Source organism: Herpailurus yagouaroundi, unplaced genomic scaffold (genome assembly GCF_014898765.1).
Source record: "Herpailurus yagouaroundi ecotype Mexico unplaced genomic scaffold, PumYag 28, whole genome shotgun sequence".
Classification (NCBI taxonomy): domain Eukaryota; kingdom Metazoa; phylum Chordata; class Mammalia; order Carnivora; family Felidae; genus Herpailurus; species Herpailurus yagouaroundi.
Genome location: NW_024412376.1, coordinates 105,839,108 through 105,853,835, shown reverse-complemented (window position 1 = coordinate 105,853,835; position 14,728 = coordinate 105,839,108). Strand labels below are relative to the sequence as shown.

Sequence of the window (14,728 nt, the reverse complement as noted above, 5' to 3'; positions counted from 1 at the left end):
GCTCAGATGTGGGTGACTCTGTGCCATCAACGGTTCCTGCCCATTCCCCTTGCCTCCACCATTCACTCCAGGCTTCTCTCACCCCTTTCCTGTCCTGCATTGTAGATCTCCCTGATGGGGTTGTCTCCCTAACCCTCTAGTCTTTAACAATTCTTTAATAATGAATGATGGAAGATAATCATACTTAACATTCATTGAGCTCTACTATGTGCCAGTACATGACCTCATTTTTAATCTTACAAAACCCTGTGAATAGGTTCTGTTATAATCTGCCTTTTACAGATGAGGTAGCTCAGAATGGTTAAGAAATTTACCACCAGTTTTTAGCTTTTGGATTTGAGGGATCAGCATTAGAATCCCGGTCTATCTGATCCCAGAGCTGATAACCTTGCCACATTCCACCTTCTGTCTATCCCCAGTGTTTTATCAAGAGAGATTTCCATTTTTCTCACTTTCCTTGGCCCATGTGGCAACACAGATGTTAGCATATGACTATACGTTCCTCAGTTCAATCAGCATTTACTGACTGACAGCTAAAAATCTTGTATGTCTGTATCTCTTCACAGAAGACCATTTTCCTATCCTTTCCTATTTTTCTTCAGAAAAAAATATGTGCACTTTTGGGAAGTCATTATCTCTCTTGCAGTCCTCCCTACACTCTTACAGATTTTAAAAGTTATTTCAGATTGAAATGAGGCTAATACAGCCTCTTTGATTAATGTCGTCATTTTTTTTACATGAACAAAGGCTCAGAGAGGGAAAGGAACTTCTACAGAGTCATACAGCAAGTTAATAAAGTCAGGGTAAGAACCCATGTCTTGACTCCTGGCCTAATATTATTCTGATATACTTAACACTTTTGAAATTTGACTCATATTGGGGGAATGGTTTTTTCATTTAATTTAGCAAATGCCAATTTATCGTTTCATAGAAAAGAAACAGGTGTGTGTACTTTCAGCTTTATTTTCAGTGTATCAAAATGCACTCCTGGATCTCATACACGTGTTTCTAAACTGCAGAAAAATGCCCCTGCGTTCCTACAGTTCCAACGTTTTCAGCATGAGATACCCTAGCACACCTCACTTTTTTGCCAAAAGTACGGCACAGCCCCTCTCTCCTGACTCTGACCTTCTATAGCAGTGTAATCCTTACCAAATTTATTCTTCAGTATCGTAGCTAAAGGACACCCATTTTTTTCCGTTTGGCTTTGTCAGCTCTTTGTGTTATAAAGGCAGGATATTTAAAAGTTGAAGTCCTTGACTTGCAAAATGAAAAACTATTTTCGAGAACATCTTGCCATTTAGACCATGTAGCTTAGAGCAGTGTTAACCCTGAGGTAGCTGCTAATTTTTATGTAGTTCTTACCAAGAAATTAAAATAACGTAATTTATCCAGCATCAGGATAGGACAGAGGACTTCAAAATCACCAGAAAGCTTTTTACCATACAGCCACACAAAAGTCCCTTGGGAGGTGGCAAGGAATTCCTGCTCCCATTTTCATATATGGATAAGCAGAGACCAACAAACAGCAAGGCAACTCTGTGTGCTTTAAATTAATAAAGCATAGGGGCGCCTGGGTGGCGCAGTCGGTTAAGCGTCCGACTTCAGCCAGGTCACGATCTCGCGGTCCGTGAGTTCGAGCCCCGCGTCGGGCTCTGGGCTGATGGCTCGGAGCCTGGAGCCTGTTTCCGATTCTGTGTCTCCCTCTCTCTCTGCCCCTCCCCCGTTCATGCTCTGTCTCTCTCTGTCCCAAAAATAAATAAAAACGTTGAAAAAAAATTAAAAAAAAAATTAATAAAGCATAAAATGTTAACATACAAGGAATCTAGGTGAAGGTGAAATTCATTCTTTTTTTTCTTCCAGTTTTTATTGGGATATAATTAGTGTGTAACATTGTATAAGTTTAAGGTGTACAATATACTGGTTTGATACATTTATAAATTGCAGAATGATTCCCTCCATAGTATTGGCCACTCGTCCATCCTGTCACGTAATTACAATTTCTTTTTTGTCTGAGAACATTTAAGATCTAATCTCTTAGCAACACTCAAGTGTATGATACAGTATTATTAGTTATAATCACCATGCTGTACATTAGATCCCCAAACCTGTAAATCTTATAACTTAAAGTTTGTGCTCTTTAACCAAATCTTCCCCTTTCTCCCATCTCCCCAGCCTCTAGTTGCCAATACTCTGTTATTCTGAGTTGTCTTTTTAATTTTTTTATTTTTTAAATATTTTTTAAATGTTGACTCGTTTTTTAGAGAGAGAGACAGAGACAGAGTGCAAGCATGGGAGGGACAGAGAGAGAGTCACAGAATCAGAAGCAGGCTCCAGGCTCCCAGCTGTCAGCCCAGAGCCCAATGTGGGGCTCGAACTCATGAACCACGAGATCATAATCTGAGCCGAAATTGGACGCTCATCTGACTGAGCCACCCAGGTGCCCCTGAGTTTGTCTTTTTTAAAAAGATTCCACATAGAAGTAGGATTGTACGGTATTTATCTTTGTCTGCCTTATTTCACTTAGCATTATGCCCTCAAGGTCCATCCAAGGTGATGCAAACGGCAGGATCTGCTACTTTGTCATGGCTGAGTAATATTCCACCGTGTGTGTGTGTGTGTGTGTGTGTGTGTGTGTGTGTGTGTGTGTGTATCCCATCTTCTCCATTCATCAGGTGATAGACGCTTGGATTGTTTCCATATATTGGCTCTTGTGAGCAATGCTGCAGTGAACCTGGGAGAGTAGATATCTCTATAAGATCCTGATTTCAGTTTCTTTGGATATACACCCAGAAGTGGGGTTGCTGGACCATATGGTAGTTCTATTTAATTTTTTAAAGGAATCTCCATACTGTTTTTCTTAGTGACTACCAATTTGCATTCACATAGTGCACTAGAGTTTGTGTGAGAATTCTTTATACTAAGTTACAACATTTTTAGGTAAGTCTGAAATCATGTCAAAATGAAAGTAAAAATATTATAAAGCAGAGAGGAGCAATGGTTAGTAAGAGAAATAAGCAGTAAGCTCTACCTTCCAGTATTTACTTAATTATTTTTTATCTCTAAGACTACAGCAGACTCTGCTTTTCAATCAGTAAATCACATCAGTGACGAGACTCCGCTGAGAATGCTCCTGATGTTGAGAGGTCTCTCTCCCATGTCTCCTCAGGCGCAGCGACCCTGCAGGCCGACCTCACTCTTGGCATTTAACCAAATTGGGGGAGAACCAGCCAGAGGGCAGCATGATGCAAATCACTCCGGGCACGATCGGCAGTCCTTGGCCCCAAAGATACCATTCCAGGTAAGTGACCCAGCCGAGATGCAGGGCTTTGCTTCTTTCAGAGCTCTTGTTCCCAGAAAAGGTGTTCTTCTGTTTTGAGAACATTTCCTTACACTCAACCTGAGGATCAAACCTCTCTATCCACCACCTTCCTCTTCCTCTTCCTCTTCAAACTCTTAATGTATACGTCACCTTCATACCCTGGGCTAGACTGGCAGGAAGGGAGGCCGTGTGAGATCATTGCAGGGTCTGCTCATTCTCAGTCAGACCTTTCTCAGTTGCACATTGTAGCACTTCACTAGAAAAACTGACAAACTTCTTTCCTCAGTGCTTAATGTCCTTCTCAACCCAGTATGTGTCTGCTTTTTATGGAGTGATTTTATTCATGTATTTGAACTCCTTACTTGCTTTATATCCTTCTGTTAAGGCTAGTTATCCAACTTAGCTCCAACCAAAAAACGAACACACTTAGGGCTACTCAGTGTGCACTCCTGTGATTATCTCCTGTGATACACACCTTCATCTCCACCTTTAAATCAGATACAGTGTTCTTTTATTTTTTTTATTGTTGACTTATTTTTGAAGGAGAGCGAGAGAGCAAGCAAGCGCATTAGCCGGGGAGGGGCAGAGAGAGAGGGAGACACAGAATCTGAAGCAGGTTCCAGGCTCCGAGGTGGCAGCACAGAACCCGATGCAGGGCTCGAACCCAGGAGCCGTGAGGTCATGACCTGAGCTGAAGTCGGACGTTTAACCCACTGAGCCACCCAGGTGCCTCTAAAACAGATACGTTATTCTTAACCCCATTTTACAGAACCTGAAATTGAAGCTTCGAGAGACAAATTTGTCCAAAGTCAAACAATTGATCAGGACCTGAGTCCAGACTCAAGTCCAAGCCAGGTGTCAGAGCCCCTGTGCATAACCGAGTTATACTTCCTCTGCTTTTCTAGTCATTGTGTCAGTCAAGGTTCAGTCAGAAAAAGGCAAGGCCACCACCGGTGTCCGGGAGAAGGGATTTATTGTAGTCATCAGATCTTACACAACTGAGAGGGACTGGGGAGAAGGAAGCCAAACTTGACCATCCAGACATATTAAAGTACTCAGTCAGGACTCCCCTACATTTATGACAAACTCAGAATCCATGCAAATTAGAATCCATTTTCTGATGCCAGGGAGTTAGACTCTCGCTTAGGACTTTTTGAAAGTGCTTGGATAAGGGTAATGGCAGAGAGGTGGGACGGTCAAGAGAATATGGGTCCTACATACAAATGAGATACAAGTGCTGATGAGTCAGGTGGGGGAGGGGGTGACTTCTGGAAGGATTACTTAACTGACAGATGGTGGCTCTGCATTTAGCAAGGACAGGACTCAGAGCCCTTAACACTCAGGTCTGGTCAAATCAAGAGCCAATTCCTAGACTTCTCATGGATAGACATGGCTCTTAGCACATCTGGGTAGGTTTCAGGTTATAGAAAAGAATTTCCTGGTGACCCTCCTTGTTACAGACACTCCTCTCCCTTGCCCATGTCGCTCCCAGTAACCTTGAAAAAATTTATTCTTGCCATCTAAGCTCAGAGAACAGGGCCCACCAGCAGGGTGCTGTTGGTACCCAGGCGCAGCGTTTTCACTCTCTGGGCCTTTAGAAGAATAGGGGCTCCTGCATGGCTCAGTCGGTTAAGTGTCCAACTTCAGCACAGGTTATGATCTCGTGGTTCGTGAGTTCTAGCCCTGTATCCAGCTCTACGCTGACAACTCAGAGCCTGGAGCCTGCTTCAGATTCTGTGTCTCCCTCTCTCTCTGCCCCTCCCCAGCTTGTGCTCTGTCTCTCTCTCTCTCTCTCTCTCTCTCTCTCTCTCTCAAAAATAAATAAATCTTAAAAAAAAATTAGAAGGTTAGAATGTGGAGGGCCTTGCAGTGTGAAGGAAAGAAGGTACGGTGATATGGTACTTGGGCTTTTAAGTCAAACCTAGGTTTAAATCCCAACTTCACCACCTACTGAATGAGCTTGAGCAAATCATTTAACCTCTTTGATCTTGTTTTTCTTGTCTATAAGATGAAATTAATAATATGTATCCCATTCGATCACAGTGAGGATTAAACAGAACATGTAAAACATTTAGTGCAGTTCCTGCAACGTAATACGCATTCAGTAATTTTGACAATGATAATCATTAGGCTGAAGACTTACCAGAGGCACAGTGAAACCTGATAATAAATGTTAAGGTTAATGGCATAAACCAGCATGCACATAAAATGCAACTGTGCATTACCAGAGTGTCCCTAAAGAGTGGAGCCCTGTGGGGCCTCCTCACGCCTACGCCACACCAGAGCCTCTAAATCTGGTCATACTGTGACCTGAAAAACATGGGCCGAAGTTAAGACTACTGTAGCCAGCGCTCAGAAGAGCTGCGTGCGGGAACTGTGGTGAGCTCCAGGAGGCCGCTAGAGAATGGCAGAGCGGGCTTCAGAAGGGCAGTAGCTCCGAAGAATGCATTTCTGCATGTCCTGCTTCCTCCTTCCTGTCCAGCCTCCAGAGGGGCTTCAGTAGGTCGATCTATCGCCGTGCCCCTCTAATACAAGCTTCAGGACAGATCCCCCCGACCGTCTGCACAAAGCACTGTGTGGGCTACAAAGGAAGAAAGGCAAGCTCGCATGACCCACAACGCTACAGACCTGGGTATGCTCTTCTTCCCCGGCACGGGTCACCCTGTGGTCTGGTGTGTCTGGTCCACACGTCAGGCTTGCAGCTGCGCCGAGGGCTTCACCCCAACTCTGTTCCCCTCAGAGGGCCTGAGGTTGGTGGCTGTCGATGGAGAAGTGCTTCCGGCGCGTTTCCAAGGAGCACAGTGGCATCTAGTGGTCTGGTGTGCAGAACCAGTTGGGTGGCATCCCTCTGGTAGCCCTCCTTTAGTTCTAGAAACCCAATCTCAGTCCTAAGTTTATGGATCCGTTTGTCATTAAGAAGTGGGAGAATCAGGGAGCTTGGGGCAGAGGGAAGCACAGGACAAGTAATTTTAACTGCCTGCGAGCTGGTTTAGATCTGAATTTCACTGAAACTGTATTGCAGCTGCTTCCTGTCAGACCAAGTCACTGTCTTTTTGCTGTTCTACAGAAACCACACGATGGTCCTAAGTAGTTAAAGTACTTCAGAAGAGATGTTGAAAAGTCAGGTAATCCAGCCCCCTCACAGGAGGCTGAAGTAACAGTATCAAAATGCTAAAGAACCAGTACCGTGTCTCAGATGGTATAATGCTGAATGAGACATAAAAAGCCCCCACCCTGTAATATTTGTGTACCAAGGTCTGTTCCATGGAATGATAATCCATTTAGATGCTTTTTGGAAAAAAGTTTCTAGGACCAACAGAGACTGTAAGATCATGACCTGAGCCAAAATCAAGAGATGGACGCTTAACCAACTGAGCCACCCAGGCGTCCCTAGAAAACACCCACAATAAAGAGTAATACAAGAACACCTGGATCTACCACAGAATTAACATCTTGTCATATTTGCTTCAGATCTTAAGCAGTACAGACACAACTGAAGTCTCTTTCATACAATGAAAGGAATAAAAGGTAACGTTGAGTAGTGGTAAGTGCTGTGAAGGAAGTAAGCAGACTAACGGGGAAGAATGGAGGAGATGCTCTTTAGATAGTTCCAGGAAATCTTCCCTCAAGTAGAGACTTGAATAAAGGGAAGAAGTGAGCCAGGAGAAGAGCATAGTGTGTGGCGGGAACAGTGGGTACAAAGGCCCTGAGACATGGGGATGCCTTTCATGGGTCTGAGATACAGTAAAGAGGCCATTGCACTGGAATGCAGTGATCGAGAGGAGTCTAATGGAAAATGAGGTTGAGAGCTAGCCAGACCACAGTAAGAAGCTTGACATACTTATCTTGACAGTAAGGCTGTCTCTGTGGGCTGGAACCGTTGCAGGGAATGAAGACCTCATTCCAAGTTGTTCTTCCCCACTATTAAAAGTACCATCTTGGGGGGGTGCCTGGGTGGCTCAGTTGGTTAGCATCCGACTTTGGCTCAGGTCATGATCTCACAGTTCATGGATTCCAGCCCCACATGAGGCTCTGTGCTGACAGCTCAGAACCTGGGGCTTCAGATTCTGTGTGTGTGTGTGTGTGTGTCCCTCCCCCACTTGCGTTCTCTCTCTCTGTCTCTCTCAAAAATAAACACTAAAAAAAAATTTTTTTTAAAGTGCCATCTTGGAAGCAGGAATGGCAAAGATAGTCAAAATGACTACTTCCAGAAAGTGGCAGAAGAACTTTGCAGAGGGTGATGTCAGCACACTCGTGGCATAGCATACCAATTGGTCATACTCCCCGCGCAGCTTGGGAAGGGGGATTCCAAAGGGGTGGAGCTCTCCCCGAGTAGCAAAGAGCATGTTGCAGTCCTCACATGGCGCATTCCACCTGAGGTGTGGTGGCTTAAGTTTCCTTGAGCTCTGTAACCCATTCTGCCCTTGCTCTGCCTAGAGATAGTTCTACCAGTGATTTTGTATTTCTAGACATCATCTACATTTTGAGATAGGTTAGTGATGACCCTTGTTCCCGCTCAGTAGTGAGAGTTTCAGTTATTCAGTTTATTCTCTTTGACTTTTTGTGTGTTCCCAAGTAGATGTGAATTATCCTTTCAGTGAAAGACTGCTAAAACTCTCAGCAGTTTGGAGGGGGATTGAGTAGTGCCTACCACCTGCATGGAATTGGTGAGCAAAACAGCCATTATGGATATACGGCTTCCATTTCCATTAGAAGTGTTAGCTCTGAATCTCTCTTAGAGGAGATAAAGGGAAGCATAAGTGGGTCATGTGGGATTATCCCCAGCTGAGCTGTCATGTACATTTTTAACACAATCTCTTCATTTCAAAGAGCTGGGAAGGGAGGGAGGAGGGGTAAAATCTGGCAGTGACATATGCCATGCCATTGAGTGCCAGGACTGATATCTGTAATCTGGCTGGCTCGTGAGCTGTTCCTTCCTGTCTCCCTTGAATCTCTACCTGTTCCTCCCAAAGTAGGATGCTCCATTCAGTAAACTGACTTTCTCTAAAAAAGGAGAGTTACATTCTTGAGGTGAGTTGCTGAAAATGTACTCTTCCTTGAATTCCGGTGCCAGTTTTGAGTCAGAATATGATCCTTTTAGTCTCTTGGCATAGACCCTGGATTTAGGCCAGCCACAAAGCCAATAAGGCACTTCCTTAGCCAATAAAACACTGTATTTACTTACATGAGATCTAGAAATATAGTAATAACCCCATGAATTGTAACAGTACTTAAACAGTACTCATTTAAAAGTAGAAAAGCTTAGGGGCACCTGGGTGGTTCAGTTGGTTAAGCGTCCAACTTTGGTTCAGGTCATGATCTCATGGTTCATGGGTTCGAGCCCAGTGTTGGGCTCTGTGCTGACAGCTGAGAGCCTGGAGCCTGCTTCGGATTCTGTGCCTCCCTCTCTCTCTCTGCTCCTCCCCAGCTTGCACTCTGTGTCTTTCTCTCAAAAATAAAGAAAAAACATTAAAAAAAATTTTTAAGAAAATAAAAATAGAAAAGCTTAGCAAAAACTTTGAGTGATTTATCCTTCAGTAGAGAGCAGTAAGTCACAAACATTTGAACAGTTTTGAGATTATTGTTTGACTTCTGGACCCTATATTCCTTCCTTATTTATTTTTATTTTATTTTATGTTTCATGTTTGTTTATTTATTTTGAGAGAGAGACCGAGCAAGAGCCGGGAAAGGGCAGAGAGAGAGGGAGGGAGAGAATCCCACATTGACAGCTAGAGCCCAACACAAGGTTTGAACTCACGAACTGCAAGATCATGACCTGAGCTGAAATCAAGAGTCAGATGCCCAAGTGACTGAGCCACCCAGGTGCCCCCACTTACTTCTTCCTGTATGCCCTCACTTCCCCAACATGCTGGGTGAAGTATATCTTGAGTTTATAACTAAAGCTAATTATAAGTAAGTTTGTTTTGAGGCAACTTTTTGGGCTATGCCATGCCAGGATTGAAAGTCATTCCCCCTCTTGCTGGCAGAGGATTTTGTAAAGGAGAAAGGCTTACCTTTCTGAGTGTATGAAGAAGGCTTTGCTCAGGCTTTGGGAAGTCATTCATAGGGATGGACTCCTGCGATTAAGACTTCTTAGTAAGCTTCCCTCTCCTGTTAGCCTTCTCTGACTCCCATTTCTCTGTATTTCTCTCATTCAGCTTTGTGTTTAGCTTTCACACTACAAACAAATTGTGTCTAGTACAGTCGAGATTCCAGGAAGATTGCCAAGGTGTAGCCTTTCAATTCCATAAAAAGGAAAGATATTAACTAAAAACATACACACGTGCACACTGAGTCTCCCTCACCCGGTTCACGTGCCTGGTCTCTTAGTGAGCTCTTCCTCTTCTTCCCACAAACAGCCCCAAGAGACACAAAATTGCAGTGTCTCTCACCCCTCCTCCTCTTCCTCTCTCCTTTCCTCCCCCACCTCTCTCCTTTCTTGGCACATGTAGAATGTCATTTGTAGCACGGAGCAAATCACATCAATGTGATTTGGTCACATGGCTTCCTCTCTGCGCCCTGTTCCTCCCCTTGCAAGCCTGGGTGATTAATTAGAGTCACATAGGTTACACTGTCGGGCAATTACTCCTAGTAACAACATACAAGGAGGCCGAGCAAGGCCCAAATATGGCCCTTTTCACCCACCCTTCCAAAAACGAAACATCTTGCACAAGAGTACGTTTATAAGCTGGGTCCTGTGCCTGCAAGCCTACCAAATGGTAGCGGCTCATGGTGCTGACTGCTGTGTCTCCCTTTCTTCCAGCTCCTCTACCAGTGACCTCTCCAGCTATGACCACGCATACCTGAGGCGAAGCCCTGACCACTGCAGCTCCCAGGGGAGCATGGAGAGCCTGGAGCCCAGTGGGGGATACCCACCCTGCCATCTTCTGTCCCCTGCCAAGTCCACCAGCAGCATTGACCAGCTCAGCCACCTCCACAACAAGAGAGACTCGGCGTACAGCTCCTTCTCCACCAGCTCTAGCATCCTAGAGTATCCGCCCCCCGGCATCTCTAGCCGGGAGCGTTCAGGCTCCGTGGACACCACTTCTGCCCGGGGCGGCCTCCTAGAAGGGATGAGGCAGGCAGACATTCGCTATGTCAAGACAGTCTATGATCCCCGGAGGGGAGTCTCAGCAGAGTATGAGGTGAACTCTTCAGCCCTGCTTCTCCAAGGGAGGGAGGCCCGAGCATCAGCAGATGGCCAGGGCTATGATAAATGGCACAGTGTTCCTCGGGGCAAGGGGGCGCCCCCCCCATCCTGGAGCCAGCAATGTCCCGGTTCCTCGGAGACGGCCACTTCCAACCTGGCTCCTAAAGCGGCCGCACCGCCGCCCCCAGCTCGGAGCGACAGTTATGCAGCCTTTCGGCAGCGAGAACGGCCCAACTCTTGGTCTAGCCTTGATCAGAAGCGGTTCTGTCGGCCTCAGGCAAACGTCGCAGCCTCCCTGAAATCTCCCTTCATAGAGGAACAGCTGCATACTGTGCTAGAGAAGAGTCCGGAGAACAGCCCCCCAGCGAAGCCCAAGCATAATTACCCCCAGAAGGCCCAACCCGGCCAACCTCTACTGCCAACTGGCATCTACCCGGTACCTTCTCTGGAGCCACACTTTGCCCAGGTGCCCCAGCCTTCTGTGAGTGGTAACGGCACGCTCTACCCAGCACTGGCCAAGGAGAGTGGGTATACAGCTCCCCACGGAGCTTGTGACAAAATGGCTACCTTTGACGAGAATGGGAACCAAAATGGATCTAGCCGGCCTGGGTTCGCCTTCTCCCAGCCTCTAGAACCTGATTCAATGTCCCTGGTAGAGAGGAAACCTGAAACTTCAGCCAAATGTGTCCCCTACAGAGTCCATTTCCCTTCAGTACCTGAAAATGAGGAGGATACCTCACTGGAGAGACCGCTCGCCCCTCTCCACGGCAGCAGCCCACATCCCAATGAGAGAAAGAGCACCCACGGCAACAAACCATATTCTAATCACCACAGCCTCAAAGTGGGTGAAGACAAGAGATCTTCCAGGCCCTCAGAGCCCTGGGAGGGTGATTTACACGCAGACCACAATGCCAACCTGCAGCACAGGCTGGAGAGGGAGAGCCTCCAGAGCCCGCCGAACAACTTTGGCAGGACCAAGTCAGCCTTCTCCTCTCTCCAGAACATTCCTGAGAATCTAAGAAGGCAGAGCAGCGTGGAGCCAGGAAGAGGAGCCCAGGACGGCTACCAGGATGGCAGGTCCACCTGTGTAGTCAACAGCAAGGGGGAGGACTCTGGCAGGAAAGCTGTTCCCGATCACAGGAGCCACCTGGACAGGCCAGTTTCCTATCCAAGGCCCGAGGCGAGAACCAGTGCCTTGGCCTCTTTCCCAAGTTCAGACCCAAGGTACGAGGACCCTCCCTCTCCACCCCACCAGCAGACATCCAGTCTGGGCCGGAGGCGGCTCAGCTCCAGCAGCGCCTCGGCTCTGCAAGGCTTTCAGTATGGGAAGCCTCACTGCTCCGTGCTGGAGAAGGTTTCCAAGATAGAGCAGCGAGAACAAGGGAGCCAGAGACCCCTAAGTGTGGGCAGCTCTCATTATGGCCATAACTACAGGCCCAGCAGGACGGTTCCAAATTCTCATCCTTTGGGGAAGGACTTTGAGGAGACAAAAGGCAATATCCGTTTTTCCGACCCCACCGAACCCATAGGCAATGGGGAGCAGCAGCACTTCAAAAAGGAGGAGCCAAAGCTGGAAGAGGTTACCCGGCAGCCACACGGTCAGCAGTTGAGGAGGGGTGCGGATGGCGGCCGTGGCCCCCAGCTCCAAGGCAGCGAGCCCCCGAGGCGGGACACGCACCTGCTCCGCAGCCAGAGCACCTTTCAGCTCTTCGGCGAGACGGAGCAGGAGCCCTTGTGGCTGGACGACAGGCCCAGCACGCCCGAGTCACCGGTGCTGGACGCCCCCTTCAGCCGTGCCTACCGGAACAGCATCAAGGACGCGCAGTCCCGCGTCCTGGGGGCCACCTCCTTTCGACGCCGGGACCTCGAGCCGGGGACACCCGCGGCTTCGAGAGCCTGGCGTCCAAGGCCCGCCTCGGCCCACGTGGGGCTGCGGAGCCCGGAGGCGGCGGCTTCCGCCTCCCCGCACACCCCTCGTGAGCGGCACAGCGTGACCCCGGCCGAGGGCGATCCTGCCCGACCCACGCTCCCTGCCACCCGAAGGGGGCCGCGCCGTCGCCTGACCCCCGAGCAGAAGAAGCGCTCCTATTCGGAGCCCGAGAAGATGAACGAGGTGGGGATCTCGGAGGAGGCCGAGCCGGCGCCCTCTAGCGCGCAGAAGAAGGGGCTGCGTTTCGCCGAGAGCACGGTGGCAGACCGGCGCCGCATCTTCGAGCGCGAGGGCAAGGCCTGCTCGACGCTCAGCCTGTCGGGCCCCGAGCTGAAGCAGTTCCAGCAGAGCGCCCTGGCCGACTACATCCAGCGCAAGACCGGCAAGCGGCCCTCCTCCGCCGCCTGCAGCCTCCAGGAGCCCGGGCCACCGCGGGAGCGCTCCCAGAGCACCTACCTACAGCCCGGCCCCGCGGCCTCCGAGGGCCCCGGCCTCACCTCGGCCTCCAGCCTCTGCTCGCTGCGGGAACCGAGCCTGCAGCTCCACAGGGAGGCTGCCCTCCTGCCCGCCGCAGCAGCGGGGGACGTGGGGGAGTCCCCACGGGCCCCCAGAGATCGCAGCAGCTCCTTCGCTGGTGGCCATGTCTTTGGGGAACTGCGACGTGGGGACCAAGCCCCGAGGGAGCTGCTCGCTGGAGCTAACTATGGGCCGAAGGGCACCCAGAGGGTGGACAGGACCCCTGGGGAGCCCTCCTCGTGGGGGGCCGCAGCCAGGAGGGCTGGGAAGTCCATGTCTGCTGAGGACCTGCTGGAGCGCTCAGACGTCCTGGCGGTTCCTGTCCATGTGAGATCACGGTCCTCTCCCACTGCAGACAAGCGTCAGGTAGGTGCAACCAGAGGGTCCTAGGACGGGGCCCTTCTGGCCCTGGGGCTTTAGTGAGGCTCCCCTTTAATTTTCCTTTGACATGCAAAAGGGTAGCATTTGTTTTCATGGGGTGATTTCTTTCTGGGTGCCTGGTACCCTTACAGAGATCTAGAGATTGATATGTAGATATATAGAGTTGTATAGGTATCTTATATAGACCCATACATCTTACATAGAGGTACACATACATACAGATTGTGTGTGTGTGTGTACACGTACACACTTCATTTTAGGAAGTCACCATCTCTCAGTGCAAGAATGCATGGTTAGGAAAAGTTAGTGATTTTCTTTTTTACTGGGTCCCCCCCCCCCCCCCCCCCGGGGAATACAAACTGTGTCTTGGAATTTTAAAGATTTTGGCTTTGCATCCTCTATTAGACTTCTGCATTTATAAAACATTTAGAATTACTGACTTTAATAGTTATAGTTATTGAAGTCCTGGCCCTCAGCTAAGTATGCTTTACATTTTTTATCTCATTGATTCTCACAATCATCCTGTGTAGTTATATTACCCACACCAAACCTGTCTCCCTGCTCCCATCTGGATCCTTTCTGTGCACTGTCTTGAGGAGATAGGAGAATCATACGCTTTCAAATTCTCTCATAAAAGAATGTTCTCATAAAGGTTTCAAACTACTCAAAGTTTATCAAGTGCTTTCCACTGGAAATTTCAGCACAGTTCGCAATAGAACCCGAGCACTAAGTCCCAGGAGTGTATTAATTTCCCTAATTCTCAGTGGCTCCTCGCTGTGCAGGCCCTGCAGATCAAAGGCTCACCTCATAGTTCCCTTCCCACCAAAGATGATATCAGGAACTAATATATATATTAGGCATTCATATTTATGTTAGCTCAGGGGAACACGCCTCCATTGTCCCTTCTCAAATTCTGTTTTCCCCAGCAGAGAAGTCCACCATTTAGCAAGCATCTGTAGAACACATGTTGTATGAAAAGCACTGTATTAGAAGGTTGAAAGAAACACAAAACAAAATAAGGTTCATGCCTTTCTGGGGTTCACAACTGAACAAGGACTTGAACTTAACTATAAATAACTAACATGACTAGTGAATGCTTTGGGAGCAGTGATAAATAATATGCTATAGAGGGGAGAGTTATTAATTCTAACTGAGGGGATCTCAGGGCTTCTCCTGAAGAAGATGGGGTTTTTGGATCGTTTCTAAAATTTTTTATTTATCTTTTTAATATGAAATTTATTGTCAAATTGGTTTCCATGCAACACCCAGTGCTCACCCCAAACAGGTGCCCTCCTCAATGTCCATCACCCACCCTCCCGTCCCTCCCACCTCCCATCAGCCACCCTCCCGTCCCTCCCACCTCCCATCAGCCCTCAGTTTATTCTCAGTTTTTAAGAGTCTCTTATGGTTTGCCTCCCTCCCTCCCTCC

The 14,728-nt window shown here is 48.1% G+C and overlaps 1 protein-coding gene across 7 annotated transcripts in view; it reads left to right on the top strand.

Annotated features, from left to right (window-relative positions):
* Nucleotides 1-14,728, top strand: part of SHROOM3 (shroom family member 3) — a 329,233-nt gene that overhangs the window by 279,474 nt on the left and 35,031 nt on the right. For all 7 annotated transcript variants that reach the window (XM_040480686.1, XM_040480676.1, XM_040480711.1 and 4 more), the window contains 2 exons: nucleotides 3,170-3,301; nucleotides 10,086-13,284. In XM_040480686.1, the coding sequence (XP_040336620.1) occupies nucleotides 3,170-3,301; nucleotides 10,086-13,284 (3,331 nt within the window). The remainder of the gene's footprint in view (nucleotides 1-3,169; nucleotides 3,302-10,085; nucleotides 13,285-14,728) is intronic.